Raw genomic sequence first — 14,105 nt, 5'->3', positions numbered from 1 at the left:
AAGGCCCAAGCTCAATGAAGCTGTTGGGAAAAATCACCTGGTCTGGATACAACTGGAGGTTAATTCACTTCTGCAGAAGACAGGGAGCTTGGAATTGAACCTCCAGGTACTAAGCCCATGGGATCATGTCCCTCAGTGCCACATCCACAGGGTTCTTGAATGCTAACTCTCTCAGCCTGTCCTCACAGCAGAGGGCTTCCAGCCCTTGGATCATCCTCATGGCTTCCTCTGGTCCTGCTCTAACAGTTTTGTGTACTTCTTGTGTTGTGGTTCCCAGGGATGGACACAGTGCTCCAGATCAGAGCTAAGGGGTCGAATCCCCTCCCCCCACCTGCTGCCCACGCTGCTGGGGATGAAGGCCAGCAGAAGGGTTGATTGCCACCAACACACTGCATGAGCACCACAAACATCACTCCCAACTCATCAGGCAGCTCCTGTGGGGAGGGAAAGCTCAGGAGGTCACCCAGCCCAAGCTCCAGCAGACAGACACAAGGTCAGACCAAGTACCTCCAGGCTGTATGCAGCCTGGTTCCAGCACCCTCCCAGCACGGATGCACTGCGCCGATACCCCAGGACTGCAAAGCCTGTCCTCAGCCACACTGCACAAGCCTGCAAACAGCCTTCATCCTCAGAAATTCATTTCCTACAGGATGGAGAAAGCCTCCAGGATCCCACAGTCCAACCATCGACCTCACACTACCATGTCCACCACCAAACCATGCCCTGAAGCACCAGGTCTACACAGGTTTGTGACCACTTCCAGGGATGGTGACTCTACTGCTTCCCTGGGCAGCCTGCTCCAGGGCTTATCCTCTCTGTCAGCAAAGAAAGCTTTCCTAACAGCCACTCTAACCCTCCCCTGGTACAACTTGAGGCTGTTTCCTCTCATCCTGTCCCTTGTTACCTGGGAGAAGACACCTCACTTCACCTCACTCCAACCTCTTCTCAGGTGCTTCCCATCCTGACGCTGAACTCCTGCACGCACAACCCCCAAGAGCAGCTAACTCCAACCCAAAGGAGGCAATGAACTGCTTGGTGGAAGAAGACAGCAAATATCCACAGCTGATGGCCACAGGAGAAAGTTTCACTCATCACCACCCTCACCCCCCAGAAGAGAAATCCCCAATTCCACTCAGCAACTCAAACCTCGGGCAGAGCAATTGATTAACCACAACCAAAGTGTTCTTTAAATGGCTTTTGATTAACAACTTTGAGACCATTACATTGTTTTTTTTTAAACCAAGCTCAATCATTCCATTAAAGAATAATTTAGAGTGCTTAAGTAGGTGTTTGTGGATTAATGCTTTTAAATGAAGCCTCTAAACATCCTCCTTCTCGAGGCGCAGCCGGAGCGGAGCAGAGCTATGCAGCAGGGCTTCCAAAGGCCACTGAAGCCCAAGAGTTGTCTCATCTGCCCCAGAGCTGACAGCTCCTCACCCATGCAGCATGCCAGCACCTGATTCATCTCACTCCCACAGCCACTCCTCCCTGGCATCCTTTCACAACCCAAGAGGGTCACAGCATGGCTCAGGTTGGAAGGGACCTCGGAGATCGACTCCAACCTCCTCATGTGGGCAGGGACACCTCTCAACTAGACTCAGCTGCTCAAGGCCTCATCCAACCTGGCCATGAACATCCCCAGGGAGGAGGCATCCACAGCCTGCCTGAGCAGCCTGTTCCAGAGTCTCACCACCCTCCTACTGAAGAGCTTTCTGCCAAGATCTACTCTAAACCCAACCTCCCTCAGCTTCAAACCATTCCACCCTGTCCTGTCTCTAGACATCCTCAGGAAAAGTCCCTCTCCTGCATTCCTGTAGGGTCTCTTCAGGTCCTGGCAGGCAGCTCTAAGGTCTCCCTGGAGCCTTCTCTCCTCCAGGCTGAACACCCCCAGCTCCCTCAGCCTGTCCTCATAGCAGAGGTGCTCCAACCCTTAGATCATCTTTGTGGCCTCCTCTGGACTCACTCCAGCAGCTCTGTGTCCTTCTTATGACAACATCACACAACCCCCAGTCAGAGTTAACACCACATCTACCTCATCACAGCTCCAGTCAGGATTTGACCAGGACACCCACAAGGACCATGAGATGTTTAACCATTAGGCAGCAGCACACATTGGGACTGCAGTGTGCCTTCAGTGCCCCCTCATCTTCCTACTGTGGCAGACAGACCAGCACTTGGAACTGGAGAGCCAAGAGGCATTACCACTCAGGAGAGTATCCCTGGAGAGTCAAACCATGATCCAACTCAGAACCAAGGTGCTAAAGAGATGTAAAGCAAGTTTCATGAAGAGGAGACTGTCACTTTAAAGACTCCCCTTAAAGTCTGATACCTAAAAGCAGAGGGACACTGACCCCCAGTTGTCAAAGCACCTTGTGGAGGGTGAAGCCAAGTGGAGAAGAAAAGCTTCCCCCTGCACCCTGAATCAAGTGAGGTGCTGGAGGACAGGACTTGTATGTTTGAGCTATCTACACCTCCCTCTCCAGGGAAGAGCAGGAGGTGGCCAGGACCCTCCCATTGGCCACTGCTGCAGGAAAGCTGAACTGTGAGAGGGTTGAACATCCCCAAGACAAACTCATAGCTGCCCTCAGCACCAATTCAGGAAGGAAACCTCCTTCTCCCAGCTCCTCGTGATCCCCTTTACAGAGTTCCGGTCGTCTTAACCTCGCTCACTTAAAGGCAGGAACATTTCCTTCAGCAGAAAGCATCTGTGTGCCACTACAACAGCTGACTTGGGGGACCCGATTGGAAGCTCTTCCCATCAGCACCTCGAGCCATGAACCGGGTTTTGGCAGCAGCGCTCTCTGCACCAAGGGAAGGCTCATTGTGATTCAGCCCATCTGGAAGGGGAAGGGAAAAGATTTCGCTTCGCATGAAAAGGAAGGAAAAACCAACCCAGAGGTGAGAAAAAAATGTGCTGTAGTGGTTCTGAAAAGCTGCTTTCTTCTCATTGTGGCCCATCCCCAAATATTTTGACTGCCAGCTTGTATCCATCACACACATTTTGATGGGGTAAATAACGCAGAAGCCTACGAGCCTCTAATTTCACGCCGCCTTCAACTCCCATTTCCAAAGGCAGCTCGAAAACAGGAATAGAAACTGAAGCAGTGTGAAAGCAAACCAGCTCTGCTCCATCTCCAACTTTCAGAGCAGAGGAGAGGGAGGGGTGGATAAAGAAAGAAATAAATCACCAAAATCATCTCCTCTCCAGCCTTTAAAACATAAGCACCAAAACCCACTTCCAGGTAGAGAGCAGCAGGGTCAGGGTAGGACACACACCTCGTAGGACAACCTTTGGATGATCACCAACCAAGGAGCAGCACCCAGCCTTCCAGTGGGGATAAAAAACAAGCACATGATTGCCAAGCAATATTTTGTCAGGTTCAATCTGGGTTCCCTCCTCAGCCTGAAATCCCTTTTCTTTTTTGCCAATCTCATTGATTTAACTCAATCAGCCCTGCCCCAAGGCCATCTTTCCTGCCCGCTCCTGAGCATACCGAGCGAGTTGCAACCCATTAAATAAATCACTGAGTCTCATAACTTCCTCCCAGCCATGCAGCAAGCCATAAATAAGTGTTGCCTCGAAAAGGCTGCACACCAAAAAAAAACCAACACACCAACCCAGAGGAGTTAAGTCAACATGTCACAGAATCACAGAACGAGAGGGGTTGGAATGGACCTCTGGAGATGGGAGTCCAACCCCTTTTGGCATGGCAGGCATCGCCTCGAGAAGGTCACCCAAGGCACACATCCAGGTGGGGGTTGGAATGTCTCCAGAGGGGAAGACTCCACCACCTCTCTGGGCAGCCTTTTTCATTGTCATACATATATATGTATATATATTTTACCCCCACTTCAAGCACATGATAGCCTGAAACCAAGCCAAGAAAATCCTGCCGAAGACTTAACGCTGGAAAAAAAAACACAACCCCCACCAAAAAGCCAAACCGAAAAGCACCTCTGACTCTTTTCTTTGCCCTCCTGCTGCTGCTGGGAATAACACCCGGGTGTTAGTTCGGATTCGTTTGGGTCCGTGGGGCTATTCCCGGCGCAGCTCTGGATGTGTGTGGCTGCACATTCGCAGACGGGGCTGGGTGGATGTTCATGCACAGAGCCACACAGCCGCAGCCCTTAAGGTGTTACGCTGAGGAGCACAGCGAGGGGAAAAAAAAACCCAGGCAGCAATACCACGGCCTCGGCGAGAGCAAAATCCCGAAGAATGGAACTTTCTAGCACAAGCAGCTTGAAACGGGGACCCTCGGCACCGTCCCCCGCCCCCCTTTCCCTACCAGTGGAAATATTCTCTTCTGACACGCCACAGATTTGTTGCAAAGATTCCCGCGATGGGAGGAGGATTAAAAAGCAATTAACTGCCTCTCGTGTGTCAAACGCGAAAGCCGAGCAGCAGGCAGAAAAAATATGGATCTGTCAGAAGGGGGAAGATTTGCCACATTCCGTTAAAACGGAGAAGAAGCAGCATTATAACCACAACACAAAAAAGGAGCCCTCGCCGTGGTACCTTAAAACAGCAAACCCCGAGCAGGGACCTACCCCACGGGGATGAGAAAAAGCCCTGCAGAAGCCCATCCAGCATTGTGTTATGAAAAGCCCTGCAAATTCCAGGCAATCTGCAAATGATTTCTTTCCCCCCCACCCCCCTTTCCCCACCCAAACATCGACGGCAAACTCCTACCACCGCCAAGTCAGGGCTGCAACAGGGAGGGGAGGGAAGAGAAAAGGGAAGAAGGAGCTGCGAAATGAAACCTCTCTCCTACCTTTGACTTGAGTGTCGTACTCGGCGATGATCTCCTTATCCTTTTTGAATTTTGCTGGCGACGTCATGTTTTCTTCTCCAAAAAAGAAGGATTAACCTCCGAGCAGATCCCCCCCCTTCCCCCCCCCACCCCACCCCGGGAAGGCGAGAGAGAGATAAACCACAATTTCGCTCCTTTTCAACGCCTTGGTTTTCTTGCTCCGTCCTCTTCCTGACCCACCCCCCCCAAGGGGAAAAAAAAAAACACAACACCACCGACGGGGGGGAGGGGGGGGGGCAAAATAAAAGAGAAGAAAAAAAAAAAATCGAAGAACCCCAAATCAGTCCATGGAGAAAAAGATGCGAGACGGAGCGCAGCAGCGGCGAAATGCAGATGTGGGAAGAGCTCAGCGGCTGGAAGAGGCAGCAGTTTCGTCTCCCTGCACCAAAACCTTTAGCAGCAGCATCAGATTAGCAGCTCCTGCAGCCCCCAAAAGGCTCTTCCTGATTGCAAACGTTACCAGCACAGCCAGGGAGTGGAAGTCCTTCCGCACAACATGGTTTGGAGGGAGGGGGGTAAAGGCGGCGGGGGGGGGAAGGTTGGTTTTCCTTTGCTTTGCCTTTTCTCGGCTTTTTTTTCCCCCTTCTAATGGGCTCGGAGATGATGCAAATCGAATCCCAAGGAGGATTGGAAGACGTTCCCTTTGGTTTTGCTTGCCTGCGAATGCAAAGGGGGGGAAAAAAAAAATCAAAATAATAATCATATAGATAGAGATATATTTAGTAAATTACAGCTTTGCAGCCGGCAGTCCCAAGATGCGCAGCCAAAAGCTGGGCTGGAGAAGCAAAACCGCCCTGACATTGCAAATTTGTCCTTTGAGCAGCAGGGTGAGGTTAGGGCTGCAGGTAACCGAGGGGAGGGAAAACGCCTACAAGGCGGCCAGCCCCCGGGGAGGGGAGGGGGGGGGTCCGGCCTCCTTTGGCAGCAAGCAGGGTCCCAGGGGAGGGAGGGGATGGAGGGAGGGGAGGAGAGAACCAGAGAACCGCTTCTCCACGCCGGCAGCACGGCAGGGGAAGCACGGCAAGAGCCCGGCCGAGCTGCGGCAGCATCTCCCGCCGCAACGCTGCGCCCAGCCCGGGCACACCATTAGCGCAAACCGGAGGACGAGCTCGGAGCTCCCGAGCACACCGGAGCCGTCCTGGCCGGGGCGGTTCCTCGGCTGCTTCTCCCTCAGGGGAAGGTTTTGGGTTATTTGGGCTATTTATTTTTTTTTTTCCCTCCTCGGCGGAGCATTGCTCAGTCCAACATGTGCGAGGCAGGCGGGTCCGGCCCGCGGGGGGACGGCGGCACACAACTTTTCTCCTAGGTTTTGGGGGGATTTTTTATTTTTCCACCCCCTTTTCTTGCCTTTTTTGATTTTTCCAGGGAAGGGGAGGGGCGAGGCGAGGCTGCAGCCCCCGCGGAAGATGCGCGTAGGGAAGGAAGAAATAAATAAACACGGCACCCGCCGGATCCGCATCCCGCCCGGGAAGAACAATGAGGAAAGGAAGCGTGGGGGGGTCCCGGAGGGGTGGGGAGTGGACGGACCGGGGCTGAGAGACGCGGCCCCGCATCCCGCCTTAGGGCCGCGCTACGGCGAGACGACGGCAGTGGTGGCGGCAGCGCGGCAGCCCCTCGGCGGGCTGTCGGAGGAGGGGAGGGGGCCCGGCGGACGGGCGGGGCGATTACCTGGGCGCTGCGGAGCCGCCTCCCGCAGCCGGGCGTCCTCCGGCCGCTGGCGCCCGCCACCCGGTCTCTCAGCCGTGGCCCGCCGCCACCCCGCCCCGCTACGCGGCACAGCCAACCAGCAGAGACTGCTGCCAAGAAATGACAGGCGCTCGGGCCAACCAGCAGGCTCCATCTCCCCGCTGGGGTCGCCTCTTTTCCCGCCGCCTGGCACCCGTGGCCACGCCCCGCCAGGGTGGAGTGGGAGGGGCCGGGCGTAGTACTGCCGCTCCACCTCCACGGACTGCGCAGGGGAGGGGCGAGACGTGCAAACAGGCTGCGAGAGAAACCAATAGGAGCAAGGTAGGGCGTGCCCCTCCGCCAATAGCCGGGCGGTAGGGGTGGTGCCACCTGTCTCCTCCAATGGCCTGCGAGAAGAGAGTGGGCCCCGACGTGGAGCTCCACTAATCAGATCGGGCGAGCGGAGCCTCCCGCGTCCAATGGAAGAGTGAGGTCGCGAATTCAAACTGACAAGTGGGAGCGTGGCCGTTAGCGGCGAACGGGACCGGAGGGGACCGAACAGCAGCGACGGCAGGGTGCAGCCCGGCCTGTTCCGGCGGTGTCCGCTCGCCATGTCCATCAGCAGCTGCACCTTCGAGGATCGGTCGGTGGCTGTGCTGTGCTGCCGCTTCTGCCAGCAGGTGCTGAGCTCCCGGGGCATGAAGGCCGTGCTGCTGGCGGACACCGACACCGACCTCTACTCCACCGACATCCCGCCTACGGGGTAAGCACCGGCACGGCGGGGAGTGGGGGACGGCTAATCCCCGGCGGGATCCTTACGGCGGGACAGGACCACAGCCCCAGGGCCGCAGCCTGCCCCGTTGTGGCCAGACCAAGAGAGGCAGACTGGGTCTCACCGGCTCCCTCGGGATCACCCTCCCAGTCTGCTGTCACAGGGACAAGGGCCCCAGATCATACGGTGCAAGCCGTTCCTCCATTTCCAGTCCGCTTGGCTCTGTGTCAGCCCTGGGGAAGCCTTGCAGGGATCACACAGGATCCCAGCATCCAGCATGGTGAGGGCTGGAAGGGTCCTCTGGAGATCACCCACTCCACCCTCCTGCCAAAGCAGGGCACCCACAGCAGCTTGTCCAGGAGCACGATGGCCAGGGTGGTGTTGGAAGCTCTGCAGAGAAGGAGACTCCACAACCTCTCTGGGCAGCCTGCTCCAGGGATCTGCCACCCTTACACCAAAGGAATCTCTCCTCATGTTGAGGTGGAACTTTCTGTGTTCAAGTTTTGGCATGGCAGGAGCAAGGCTGTCCCTAGCCTGGCAAATCAGAAATCTCATTTCATCTACCTGTGAGGAAGCCTCAGGCTCAGGAGCCTCCAGCTCCTCCCTCAAGCAAAGCTTGGAGCCTGAAATAAACAACCTGCAAACAGAACAAACCTGATCCCACGCTGCTTCCAGAGCCACTCTCCTCCAAGTCAGTTGCATGTTGCTTTCCCATAGCAAGATTTGAATACTAAGGAAATCAGATTGCAAAAGAAAATCTTAATAAGAAAGTAGGGCTTAAGAGGGGGGAAAAAAGGAGATAAGAAATCAAAGGTTTGGGTTGAAATGTCCCAGCCTTTAAGCTGATTTTCTGGAGCCTTAGGAGAGACCTGCCAGGAACTGGGGAGATGTTTATGAACAGATTTCTGACCAACAGCCAGCAGCAGAGCCCAGTCTCAAGGAGGCAAACAGCACTGAGCACCAAGGGGAACTTTGCTTTCTGGTCTAATTTAAGAGGACTTTTGGTACATTCATGTCTCGTGGGTCTCTTTCTGTTTCCATATGAGTGTGGCTGGTAGCTGGTAGGAAAAAGAAGTTGTGTGCTCTTGGGCAAGTTTAATGACCCCCCCACCCCAGGCCTGGAAGGGGAACATCACTTTGTGGTGACTTCAGCCTCGTGTTACCAAAACCTTCTGCATCACCACCGCACCTAAGCTCCTGTTCTGTTCCTTTCTCCCCACCCAGCACCGTGGATTTCATTGGCAGCTGCTATTTCACTGAGATCTGCAAATGCAAGCTGAAGAACATTGCCTGCTTAAAGTGGTAAGGACAGGATCCAGAGCCTCCAGTAACCACCAGCACCTCCTCCAGCGCTGCCCCCCTGCTGGTTAAACCTCCTCCCGTGGAGCCCCAGCGTTAAAGGGCTGACTGAACAGCTTGATTGCAACCTTCCCTTGCAAACTGAACGCTGCTGGAAAGAAACTCAGCCCACTGCTCCCAGGCAGGGCTGCCAGCCTATTTCTGTGTGAGCCCCAAGTGGAAATGTGACAACCTTGTCACTAGTCTGAGTCTAGGGGAAAGCTTGTGTGCCACCTGCCTGATTAAATGTCTGCTTCAGCACTGAGAGGATCCTGTGAACAAGGCAGCAGCAAGAAGTAGTTACTCATATTCTAATTAATAGAACATCTTCTTGGCAGATCTAGCTGCTGCTAGCAGATGGAACACACTGTCACTAAAGTTCTTGGAGTTCTTTTCTCCTCCTTATTGTGGCCTGGTATTTAAAACAAGAAAAGAAGACCCAACTCTCAGATGGCTCACAGTGGTTTGAGATGATCCTCTCAGCTTCCAAAGCAAGGCTTTTCTCTTTCTCAGATTTAATGGTGGGAGGCTGTGGTAGGAGCACAGTATTTGGCCTTAAGTTGTGCCAGGGGAAGGCTGAGGAATTATTTCTGCACTGGAACAGGCTGCTCAGGGAGGTGGTGGAGTCATCATCCCTGGAGGTGTTCAAAGCTATGTGGTGCTGAGGGATATGCTTTAGTGGGGACCTAGCAGTTAATGGTTGGACTTAGAGGTCTTTTCCAACCTTCATGGTTCTATGATTATGTTTTTTTCTAGGCAGAGGTAGAGAAACAGCAAATAGCAGAGCAGGTGGCTGAGGGGGTAGAAAAATGCTTGGTCTCAGAGCAGGTGACTGAGGGGGTAGAAAAATGCTTGGTCTAAGGTTTCAGCCAAGGAGGGGAGAGAATCCCAGAATGCCAGGTTGGAAGGGACCCCAAGGATCACCTGTTCCAACCTTTCTAGGTGATGGTGGAGTTGAAATGAGCTGGCCCAGCACCCTGGTGAGCTGAGTCTTCAAACTGTCCAGTGTAAGGGAATCCACTGCTTCCCTGGGGACATGATTGGGGGTTGGAACTAGATGATCCTTTCCAACCCTGACTGATTCTATGATTCCAGTGTCTGACTGTCCTCTTGGGGGAAAAATAAGGCTTTGACAGTCTCAGGATCACTACTCCTACCTCTGATACCCTCCTTTGCACCATGCTTCTGTAGAGCTGGATTTTGTGTGTGATGAACTTCTACCCCATTACCAAAAGGACCCCTTTGGGTTGTTGGGTTGTTTTTTTTGCTGTGTAAACTCAGCTGGATTACACAACTCAGGTTACTGAATGGTTTTCTCTGCCAGAGATCTGACACTTAGCTATTCTGTAACTCCTGACAGATGTTCCCTAAATATTTAAGGTGCTGCTTTAACTCCCAACAAAAGAAGAGGAGCAGTATTCAGTAATGAATGTGTCCAGCTCTGGAGTCCTCAGCATATGCAAGACATGGACCTGTTGGGAAGGGTCCAGAGGAAGCCACAAAGATGGTGCAAGGGCTGGAACCTCTCTGCTTTGAGGGCAAGCTGAGAGTTGTTCAGCCTGGAGAAGAGAAGGCTCCAGGGAGACCTTAGAGCAGCCTTCCAGTACCTGTAAAGGGCCTACAGGAAAGATGAGGAAGGACTTTTGGTCAGAAACTGTAGTGATATGGTGAGGGGCAATGATGTCAAACTGAAGGAGGGGAGGTTTAGATTGGGTATAAAGAAGAAATTCTTCACCATGAGGGTGGTGAGACACCTGGAAGAGGTTGCCCAGAGAAGCTGTGCATACTCCATGCCTGAAGGTGTTCAAGGGCAGGTTTTATGGGGCTGGTAGAAGGTGTCACTACCCTTGGCAGGGGGTTGGAACTGGATGATCTTGAAGGCCCCTTCCCAACCCAACCCATTCCATGATTCCATAACGGTCTGGGGGTGCTGTGGCTGTGTGATTGGAGCTGGGAGAGCCAACAGCACCTACCTGCTGCTCAGGAGTGTGGTGTTGCTCATCATGTCCCTTGTCCTTCCAGTGGGAACATCGTTGGTTATCATGTGATATCTCCCTGCAAACCCTGCCTGCTCTCCTGTAACAATGGCCACTTCTGGATGTTCCACAGCCAAGCAGTCTTTGGCATCAACAGGCTAGACCCTTCTGGTAAGGCACACCTTTCCTTCTCTGCCCTAAAGCATGGAGTTCTAAGGTTCTCCTTCTAATGAAACATCCCTAAATAGTTAAAGCATAATGAGCAAACACAACATACAGACATACAGGGCTCTGGGGGAGACCTCAGAGCAGCCTTCCAGTATTGGAAGGGGGCTACAGGAGAGCTGGGGAGGGACTTTGGGCAAAGGCAGGGTGAGGGATAATGGCTTCAAAGTGGAAGAAGCTGGGTTGAGATCAGACATCAAGAAGGAATTCTCCTCCATGAGGGTGGCAAGGTGCTGGAAGAGGCTGGACAGAGAAGCTGTGGAGGCTCCAAGCTTGGAGGTGTTCAAATCCAGGTTGAGTCTTGAGCAAGCTAATCTGGTAGGAGGTGTCCCTGCCCATGGGCAGAGGGGTTAGAACTGGATGATTTTTAAGGTCCCTTCCAACCCAACCCATTTTTGATCCAAGGCAGTAGGGTATTGCTAATCTAAGCAGACTGCTTTGGGGGAAGGTAGTTGTGGCTACCTTCTAAATGGCAACTTGTAAGTGCAAGTTTGTCCTCCTCAGAAAACTTCACCTGCCCCTTCAGTGGGCAGGAGGCAGGGTTTTCTGCAGCAATAGTCTAAGCAGCACAAACCCAGCCAGCAGCTGCTATTTATAGCAGCCAGGGATGGCTCTGGTGTGCTGTGAGGCAGCTGGCCAACGGGCACTCTGGTTTGGGTGACTCATGTTCTCACTCTGACCCTGTGGAACTGAGTCCTCCTTAGCCCAGGCTGAAGTTGCAGCTCACACTGGCTGGTTTCTGCAGCTCAGCATTGTCTGGATGCCAAGCTCCTGGCATGATTTGCCTCCAGCCTTTGGGAGCAGATAGCATTCTGACAAATCATTTCTCCTGCCTGCTGATGGGAGTCACTGGCTGCCTAAAGCTCTCAGTGTCACCTGTGTTTCAGATCAATGCACTTCCAATTCAGCTGGCCCATGAGGAGGTTATCAATAGAACCATAGAATGGCTCAGGTTGGAAGGGACCCCAGAGATCATCTCCTCCAACCTCCCCACCATGGGCAGGGACAGCTCTCAGCTAGACTCAAGCTGCATCAGGGGAAGTTTAGGCAGGGTCAGCTTTCAGCTAGACTAAAGCTGTGCCAGGGGAAATTTAGGCTGGAGGTGAGGAGAAAGTTTTTCCCAGAGAGAGTTGTTAGCCACTGGGATGTGCTGCCCAGGGAGGTGGTAGAGTCCCCATCCCTGGAGGTGTTCAAGAAGGGATTGGATGTGGCACTTGGAGCCATGGTTTGGTTGTCAGGAGGTGTTGGGTGACAGCTTGGACTTGATGATCTCTGAGGTCTTTTCCAGCCTTATTGATTCTATGACCCAGCTGCCCAATGCCTCATCCAGCCCAGTCTTGAACACCCCCAGGGAGGAGGCAGCCACAACCTTCCCTGGGCAGCCTATTCCAGAGCCTCACCACCCTCATACTGAGGAACTTGTTCCTCAGCTCCAGTCTAACCCTGCTCTGCCTCAGCTTCAAACCATTCCCCCTTGGCCTGTCTCTAGACACCCACATCAAAAGTCCCTCTGCAGCCTTCCTGTATTGGAAGGCAGCTCTGAGGTCCCCCCCCAGAATCTTCTCTTCTCCAGGCTGAACACCCCCAGCTCCCTCAGCCTGTCCTCATAGCAGAGATGAGCTACTGAAGTACATCTGTGGGCAGGACCTTCTGCTTTGAACTCTGCTGTAAGCAGCACCACCAGACCCCTTGGAAAGAGGAGGAGGGGGAAAACATAGGAGCAAGTTTAGATATCTTAATCATGAGCATGACTTACCAGGTTTTGCAGTGATCAGAGAAGTTGTTTTCCCTGCAAACAGACAGTTGTGCAACTTCAAAGCAAGGTCACAGTCCCCAAATACTTTGTTGTTGTTGCTGCTTTGTTTTGTTGTTTGTTATGGGCTTTTTTCCCCCCCCTTCCTTTGTTTTCTTCCCCCTCCTTCCTGCCAGGTGTGAATGTATTGCTGTGGGGCAACCTGCCAGACCTGGAGGAAAGCACAGATGAAGATCTGTCTTGCATCTCTGAGGAGGAGTGGATCAGATAGATGTTATCTGCACTATCCTGCAGCATCTGCCTGAGCTTCCTTGCCTTGCTGTTTGCCTTGGAGTTTGTTCTCCTGCTTAAGCCCATCAGAGCTTAACCACCACCAGAGACCTGGAAATGTGGGAAACAATCCCAAAGGAAGGCAGGCATCACCTTGGCCTTTCACTGCTGCCTGCCTCAGACTCTTGAACCTGCCTGGTGTGTATCTTCTGACTCAAGGCACACCTTGGTGAGCTGCATTTCCTGAGGCCTGCAGCTGGTTTGGTTTTTCCATGTAAGCCTCACCAGCTGATCATCCTTCTCACCTGTATGGGGTTTTCCCCCTCCCTCCTTCTTTCCTAAACCATTACTCCCAGAGCAGAGTCTCCCAGCTGCTAGAAGCACAGCTTAAAAATGTCAAGAAATAGTCTGGCGGATCAAGTCCTGCAAGAGGTCTGCTCCTGTGGCCACACAAGCCATGGCTCAGAGCTTCTCTTCTGGGTATACAGTTGCTGAATAAGAGGCTTAAAGTATTGGAGCTTTGGCTCTCCTGCCTTGAGCAGCTTCTTCTCTGGCCATCTGAGTCATGCTAGGATGCTTCTGAATGTGGGGAAGGATGTTAAGGTCTTCCCCTCTTCTTCTTTCATTACTTGTAGGCTCCTGTTTCTGTAGGCATCAAGTTCATTTTTCAGCCCCTCCCCTGATAAAACTGAAGCACTGCAGTTACTTCATGGCTGGCAGAGCTTAAAGAGTTTTTAAGCTCAACAATAAAACCCATTCATGGAGTCGCAGAATGATTTGGGTTGGAAGAGACCTTAAAGATCAGCCAGTTCCAACCCCCCTGCCACGGGCAGGGACACCTCCCAGCAACCCAGGTTGCTCAAGGCCTCATCCAGCTTGGTCTGGAACACCTCCAGGGAAGGAGCATCCCCAGTTTTGTGCTATTTTTGTCTCCCTTGTAGAGGAGGAATCCCTCCAGGTCAGAACTCAGCCCTCCAGCTGGGTCCTTTTAGAGAAAGGGAAAAAGAGATCAGGTGAAGTATTTGGTGCTGTGCCTAACCTCACATCCAGAGCTGCAGAGGCAACCTGGCTGCTGTAAGGAGTAATGAATTCAAAGCTCACTACCCGAGTTGGTGCAGCCACAGTATTCAGCTCATGAGCTAAACACTGTCCCCTTCAGCTACTCACCTGAAGGATCACCTTGAGAAAAGTCAAGGTAAGAGTCCATTTAAATTTGGGTTGATGCTGAACCAGTCATTCTGTAGCCTTTTGGGATACTTGGAAGAGGTGCACCAAAGGCAGCTCTGAATTGTCTG

General features: G+C 52.9%; 2 protein-coding genes across 4 annotated transcripts in view; one reads left to right on the top strand and one right to left on the bottom strand.

Annotated features, from left to right (window-relative positions):
- The window catches only part of SRGAP2 (SLIT-ROBO Rho GTPase activating protein 2), a 120,806-nt gene extending 115,925 nt beyond the window's left edge, over nt 1-4,881 (bottom strand). For all 3 annotated transcript variants that reach the window (XM_054176386.1, XM_054176387.1, XM_054176388.1), the window contains exon 1: nt 4,773-4,881. In XM_054176386.1, coding sequence (XP_054032361.1) covers nt 4,773-4,839 — 67 coding nt within the window. In that variant the 5' untranslated portion in view covers nt 4,840-4,881. The remainder of the gene's footprint in view (nt 1-4,772) is intronic.
- A 2,140-nt stretch (nt 4,882-7,021) lies between these two features.
- On the top strand, nt 7,022-12,894 carry FAM72A (family with sequence similarity 72 member A). The gene is made up of 4 exons (XM_054176443.1): nt 7,022-7,239; nt 8,473-8,550; nt 10,609-10,733; nt 12,717-12,894. Exons 1-4 carry the CDS (start codon nt 7,088-7,090, stop codon nt 12,809-12,811), a joined length of 450 nt encoding a protein of 149 aa, XP_054032418.1. The 5' UTR covers nt 7,022-7,087; the 3' UTR covers nt 12,812-12,894.
- Nucleotides 12,895-14,105: the final 1,211 nt, after the last annotated feature.

The sequence above is a fragment of the Dryobates pubescens genome, chromosome 35, assembly GCF_014839835.1.
Source record: "Dryobates pubescens isolate bDryPub1 chromosome 35, bDryPub1.pri, whole genome shotgun sequence".
Taxonomy (NCBI): domain Eukaryota; kingdom Metazoa; phylum Chordata; class Aves; order Piciformes; family Picidae; genus Dryobates; species Dryobates pubescens.
This window is presented reverse-complemented; position numbering and strand designations above follow the sequence as displayed.

Bases quoted from the DNA above. Each gene is read 5' to 3' on its own strand.
- FAM72A (XM_054176443.1), top strand. From the start codon at position 7,088: ATGTCCATCAGCAGCTGCACCTTCGAGGATCGGTCGGTGGCTGTGCTG. The intron at 8,551-10,608 runs GTAAGGACAGGA...TTGTCCTTCCAG, and splicing joins AACATTGCCTGCTTAAAGTG to TGGGAACATCGTTGGTTATC. The intron at 10,734-12,716 runs GTAAGGCACACC...CCTTCCTGCCAG, and splicing joins CAACAGGCTAGACCCTTCTG to GTGTGAATGTATTGCTGTGG.